Consider the following 6,516-nt stretch of genomic DNA (forward strand, 5'->3'; position numbering starts at 1 on the left):
TAGGTTCTCGCACACAGCTCGAGATGAAGAAAAGACGATGAATGTTACTATCCAAGACAAGGAAGATTATCCGAGTCAAAGGAGATCATCCAATATTGTAGAAAAGCTAAAAAGCACATCAAGTCTGTGAAACATGCTAAACGATAAAGTAACAACTCAACCGGGAGTTGTGCTTCGCCCACAAAAGGGTGAAGTACCATGTGTGTATCGCCCACTCCATGAGTGTCTCACCTGGAAGTTGTAGATCTCTTCGTCAGATTTCCAACGCATCTTGGATTATCTCATTCCGAGATCGGACGAGGGAGTTAGAGCCAAAATACCCGATACAACACAAACTGTCTCGGAAGTGCGAGATAATCGCAACTGTCTCGGAATGCGAGACAGTTATGACTGTCTCGTACCAAATCTGAAGAAGATTAAAAGACAAAAGTTGTATATCTCTTCATCAGCTTTCCAACGCATCTTGGATCATCTTATTCCGAGATCGGACGAGAGAGTTAGAGCCAAAATACCCGAGATAGTACAAACTGTCTCGGAAGTGCGAGACAGTTGCAACTGTCTCGGAATACGAGACAGTTATGACTGTATCGCACCAAATCTAAAGAAGGTCAAAAGATAAAAATTGTAGATCTCTTCATCAAATTTCCAACGCATCTTGGATCATCTTATTCCGAGATCGGACGAGGGATTTAGAGCCAAAATACCCGAGATAGTACAAACTATCTCAGAAGTGCGAGACAATCGCAACTATCTCGGAAATACGAGACAGTCATGACTGTCTCGTACCAAATCTGAAGAAACTCAAAGGACAAAAGTTGTAGATCTATTCGTCAGCTTTCCAACGCATCTTGGATCATCTCATTCTGAGATCGGACGAGGGAGTTAGAGCCAAAATACCCGAGATAGTACAAACTGTCTCGAAAGTGCGAGACACACAACTCTGTCTCAGCCACAGAGTTGCTTACAACACGTTTTTTGACGATTTTTTGGCTTCATAACTGCTTGAGATCAACCATAAACGTGGGGAGATAGTTACAAACTGAAAAGAGGCCCACTAACCTCATAAAAAGATGGTATTTAAGTAGTGGGATAGCGGTTACAAAAAGGGTTGAGCATTTTTAGAGCAGATCCAAGGACAGAGAGCAAAAAAGCTTGGGCAAATCTCGAGAGTTCATCTCCTTCCAATAATTAGGAGGTTCCTTAAGATCTAAGATTTAACTTGATATTGAGAAGAGTGTTCATCTTACTTCGATAAGATATTCGCTGAAACTATTATTGCTTCTAAACGAAGAAAGAATCCCCAAAGCCTTCACGATTCAATCAGAATCTGTGATTTGGTGGTCCACGGGCTAACGCATCCTCGGCACAGGCAAAGATCTCATGCAAGCAGCGATCCAAACAACGATCCTGCGTTTGTTTCTAAGGAGCTTGTAATTTGATTTTTGTTGTAAAGAGTAGTTTTATAAAGTGCGAAGCTTACTCTTTTGTATTCATTGTAATCGATAAACAGTTATAATGAATTCTACAACAGAACTTGTTCCTGACGAAAACAGTTGATAATGTCTATTCATTTCACTTCAAAATGAATCATTTTTACTGTGATAATTATTAGTATAGCTGTCAGGTCTAGTGAATGATTGGTTTGCTCGCTCCAGAGGGTTTCACGTGTTAATATAATTAATAAATAAATGACAAAACAGGCCCATGGAGACTTTGTGTACTTGTATGAAGACGACGATAGTGGCCTACTGGGGGACAGAGGGGTTTGTGTGTCGTGGGTAGTGGGGTTGTGTGTTTCGGGGTTAAATTATGAGGGGAAAAATCGGTATTTAAATAATAAAATCGCAGCCTGGGCTTTTCGCACGAGCCAAAGAGACGAGTAACTATGAAGACATGAGAAGGACGCATCACAGGATTTGAGACTGTAAGCTAGACTTGATTATACGAGCTATATATGTACACAAAATAAAAACGATGATACATCTAGTAATAATCTGGATCAAAAAGTTACGAGTGGCATCGAGGATTTTGCTCTCATATTTGAAATTAGGTATTTTTATATTTGATATTGACTATTTCGGATGTTATTAACTAAAAAATAGACATCAAATGGACACTTAATAATTTACGATTGAATTCAACATCCTATCCTATGAATGAGAAAATATCTAGTAGATCCAATCCATTGTGTTACTAACATGTCAAAAACAGATGTCAATTTTCACTAAATTACTAGGCTTGGAATCTTATATATGCACCGTAGATTTAATCTTTCTTATGTTATGGACTATGACTATCGCATACTTTTTCCCTTGGAGCTATTTGGTTTAGTAAAAAAAATAAGGAAAAGCCTAAGCAACCAATTTTAAGAAAAATCACGTTAGCTTTTTCCACAAGATTTATTATTCTGATATTTGTTTTCCACTTGAAAATCAAGAGGCAGGATGAGTTGGCATCTTCCAATCGATTGATTTGACTCTAATCCTAAAAAAAAATGCATTTAAGCGTTTTTGGATATGGCTTGGAAATTATTTATAGAGGTTTCTTCAATCAATTTTCTTTTCTTATATAGATTTCTGGAAAATTACCAAAACAACCCCTATTGAATTGTATTTTTGGATATTTCCCATATCTATGCTTAATGTGTGAACATTTCATCGCATCTTAAACATTTATCTGTACACTATTGATTTGAAACAATAATATTAACTACTCACCATTTTTTATTTTATTATTATTATTATTTATTATTATTATTATCATTTTGGCTAAGGGAATCGTAGCTAGCACACTCAATTGCCCTCCACGAGCCTCATGTTCAACCCATGCATCTAGAAGGGGGTTCGCCTCATTACCAGGGTCCCATCTCACTAGTCATGGGCGACCGGCGCACCGAGCCCACCAAGCCAGACAGTCTCTAGACTGAGCTAAGGGCCCGTTTGGATTGATTTTTTGGAGCTGTAAAATAAGGGAAAGCTGTTAAAAATGTCAGCTTTTTGGCAGGTTTCCCCCATTTTACAGCTCCAAAAAATCAATCCAAACGGACCCTAAATGTAAGACCCAAGTAAAATCTGGTCCCCCGGACCCCCACCACCATATTCTTACGATTCCAAAAGGGCATATCAGACCGAAGTTCAGGCCGTAGATCTACCATCAATTATTCCTTTACTTTCCGAATCACAGCCACCGTGGTTCAATAGAAAAAACGCAGCCACCGCTGTTGGACCCCGCATTCCTCCAAGCGACTCTTCAGCTGACGCAAGCGCTTCGCCACGCGCAATAGAAAACAAACCAATAACGGTATGCCACGTGTGAGATTCTCTAGTCCTGAATCGCGTCCAGGTTCAATGAACCCGAAACTGAAGCTGCTCCCTTGGCGCTTATTTAATCTCAACCCCAAATTCCGAAAACTGCATCAAAATTTCTAATCTCTTCGCCTCTTTTCCTTTTTTCGCAAAATCCCCTCACTCTGTTGTTATACCTCTAAAAGTTTTAATGGCTTCAGCTGGTTCAATGAACCCGAAACTGAAGCTGCTCCCTTGGCGCTTATTTAATCTCAACCCCAAATTCCGAAAACTGCATCAAAATTTCTAATCTCTTCGCCTCTTTTCCTTTTTTCGCAAAATCCCCTCACTCTGTTGTTATACCTCTAAAAGTTTTAATGGCTTCAGCTGCTGCTGCATTCTCTGGTTCAATCCCTTCTCATTCTCGCCTCCATCGAGATCACAAAGGTAATCTTTGACTCCCTCCTCCGTTTAAGAATTCAACGTTTTTCCATTTCTTGATTAAATTTATATTTATTTTCAATTTATTTAGCTGCGCAAATTGGGAATTTGGTGTCCGTGGTACAATTTAGAGAAAGTAATCTGAGGAAGAAATGGGCTGTTCACGCTGTGGAGCCCACCAAGAGGAATGACTCGGTGGTGGCTTCGGCGGCCTCGGCGGTGGCGGAGGCCACCGTCGTGGTGGAGGAGACCGTGAAAGCGCGGGAAACAGAGGAGGTCGTTGACTTTGAGAAGCTAGCGGCGGAGCTGGAGAACGCTTCGCCCCTCGAGATTATGGATCGGGCTCTTGCTACGTTCGGGGATGAAATCGCAATTGCTTTCAGGTTAGAGAAATTTCATTTTCTTTTTCCGATAGAAAAGTTTACCTTTTTTTTTGACGATGTATGCTTTACAATCTAGAATGATGCTTTATTATTTAATTGGCTCGATCATGTTGACTAACTTTTTTGTCATTTATTGTTTAATTTTTTTGTGGAGGGCATTGTTTATAGTTCAGTTGCTGTTAATGGGTTTTTTCCTGAAAATTTGCAATAGATAGGTTCTATCGGTAAAATTTCTCTAGCACGCGCTCCTAATTGTCTAGGCTTTGGATTTTCTGGCATTAGAAACTAGAGGATAGTTATTTTTTTTTTTTTACTTTCGATCACAACCGTTTGTTGTTAACGGTTATGATTTCAATCGAAGGCATCTGTTGTTAAGTGAGCGGTTATGATTGGTCTTCGCAAAAAAAAAAAGCAATATTAATGCGCAATATTCTTGGTATAATAGCTGTAAATCTTTAGAATGAATCATAACCATTTATTAAATAAAAGTATGGAACTATTGAGAATAAATTTTCACTGTAGAGCCAAACAGAATTTTTTTAATTACCAAAATCGACCGAATTTTTTTTAATTACTAAAATCGACCCGTTTTTTACCACGTAGGCTTAATCCAGTTTCCTAATTAGTCGGGGTTGCCAACCCCGACTGTTTAGGAGTTGTTAAACCCCGATTAGAAGTGTTAAAACCTGGTTTAACAACTCCTAAATAGTCGGTGTTGGTAACCCGACTAATTAGGAAACTGGATTACGCCTACGTGGCATAAAACGGGTCGATTTTGGTAATTAAAAAAAATCGGTCAATTTTGATAATAAAAAATTGGTTTGGGTCTACAGTGAAAATTTGTTCAACTATTGATGGTTGTGATCGAAAGTAGAGTAGAGCGAATCTACATACAACTGTCTTGGCTGAGAAGTACTCTTTATTTCGAAGGATGAAACTAAGTAGACTACAACTCCCAAATTGTTTCCCTGACTTGGCCTTTAACTTTAGATCTTTCACAGGGAATTCTGAACTTACAACTGATCCAAACTCTAATCTCTTACAGCGGGGCAGAGGACGTGGCATTAATCGAATATGCTCACTTAACCGGTCGACCTTTCAGAGTCTTCAGCCTCGACACAGGGAGGCTAAACCCCGAGACCTACAAATACTTCAACGAAGTGGAAAAACACTATGACATCCACATCGAGTACATGTTTCCAGATGCCGGCGAAGTCCAATCCCTCGTAAGAAGCAAAGGCCTTTTTTCCTTCTACGAGGACGGCCACCAGATGCCGGCGAAGTCCAATCCCTCGTAAGAAGCAAAGGCCTTTTTTCCTTCTACGAGGACGGCCACCGAGAATGCTGCCGAGTTCGCAAAGTCCGCCCTCTTCGAAGAGCTCTCAAAGGCCTCAGAGCTTGGATCACCGGTCAGCGCAAAGATCAGTCTCCTGGAACCCGAGCCCAAATTCCCGTAGTCCAAGTCGACCCTTCGTTTGAAGGGCTTGACGGTGGGGCTGGCAGCTTGATTAAATGGAACCCGGTTGCAAATGTCAATGGGAAAGATATTTGGAGTTTTTTGAGGACGATGGAGGTTCCGGTGAACTCGTTGCACTCTCAGGGGTATGTGTCGATTGGATGCGAGCCGTGCACGAGGCCTGTGCTCCCAGGGCAGCACGAGAGAGAAGGGAGATGGTGGTGGGAGGATGCAAAAGCCAAAGAGTGCGGCCTTCACAAAGGCAACATCTCTGAGACTCAAACAGTGAACGGAGATGCTGAGTCTCTTGATTCAGTGAATGGGACTCCTGATTTGTTCCAGACTCAGGCGATTGTGAATCTGTCAAGGCCGGGGATTGAGAATCTGATGAAGTTGGAGAGGAGAGCAGAGCCTTGGGTTGTTGTGCTTTACGCGCCTTGGTGCAGATTTTGCCAGGCGATGGAGAGTTCTTATGTTGAGCTAGCTGAGAAGTTATCGGGTTCGGATGTTAAGGTTGCAAAGTTCAGAGCTGATGGGGATGAAAAGCCGTTTGCTCAGCAAGAATTGCAGCTTGGGAGTTTTCCGACGATACTGTTGTTTACTAAGAATGGCTCGAGACCGATAAAGTATCCATCAGAGAAGAGGGATGTTGACTCTCTGCTTGCATTCATCAATGCACTTAGATGAGAGCGAGGTTATGTTTTGTGGTTTCGTATGGGATATTGTAGTATTTGATTGAGAGGGGAGTTTTGTGTCTAACGGTGGATATAATTTTGATTTTGTAGCTGTTATTATTTTGTAATCCTTTTCTTCTACCTCTTCCTTTTTATTTGAATAGTTTCGATCCAATGTTAATCGCTCTTCATGTTGACATAGTGCATAATTCTTGTTCAAATAAAGCAGTATTCTGGCAATGGCGCATTTGCGCCTTTGAACTGCAAGAGAATGAATG

At 40.8% G+C, this 6,516-nt stretch overlaps 1 protein-coding gene across 2 annotated transcripts; it reads left to right on the top strand.

Moving 5' to 3' along the window:
* Positions 3,412-6,439, top strand: LOC109833481 (5'-adenylylsulfate reductase 3, chloroplastic-like). 2 transcript variants are annotated; one of them, XM_020401166.1, is made up of 5 exons: positions 3,412-3,508; positions 3,675-3,731; positions 3,817-4,108; positions 5,154-5,311; positions 5,380-6,439. In XM_020401166.1, exons 1-5 carry the CDS (start codon positions 3,496-3,498, stop codon positions 6,249-6,251), a joined length of 1,392 nt encoding a protein of 463 aa, XP_020256755.1. In that variant the 5' UTR covers positions 3,412-3,495; the 3' UTR covers positions 6,252-6,439. The 2 variants fall into 2 exon arrangements, with proteins under 2 accessions (XP_020256755.1, XP_020256754.1); XM_020401165.1 differs by lacking the exon at positions 3,412-3,508 and having other exon boundaries at positions 3,583-3,731; positions 5,154-5,347; positions 5,416-6,439.

The sequence above is a fragment of the Asparagus officinalis genome, chromosome 3, assembly GCF_001876935.1.
Source record: "Asparagus officinalis chromosome 3, Aspof.V1, whole genome shotgun sequence".
In the NCBI taxonomy this organism is placed as follows: Eukaryota; Viridiplantae; Streptophyta; class Magnoliopsida; order Asparagales; family Asparagaceae; genus Asparagus; species Asparagus officinalis.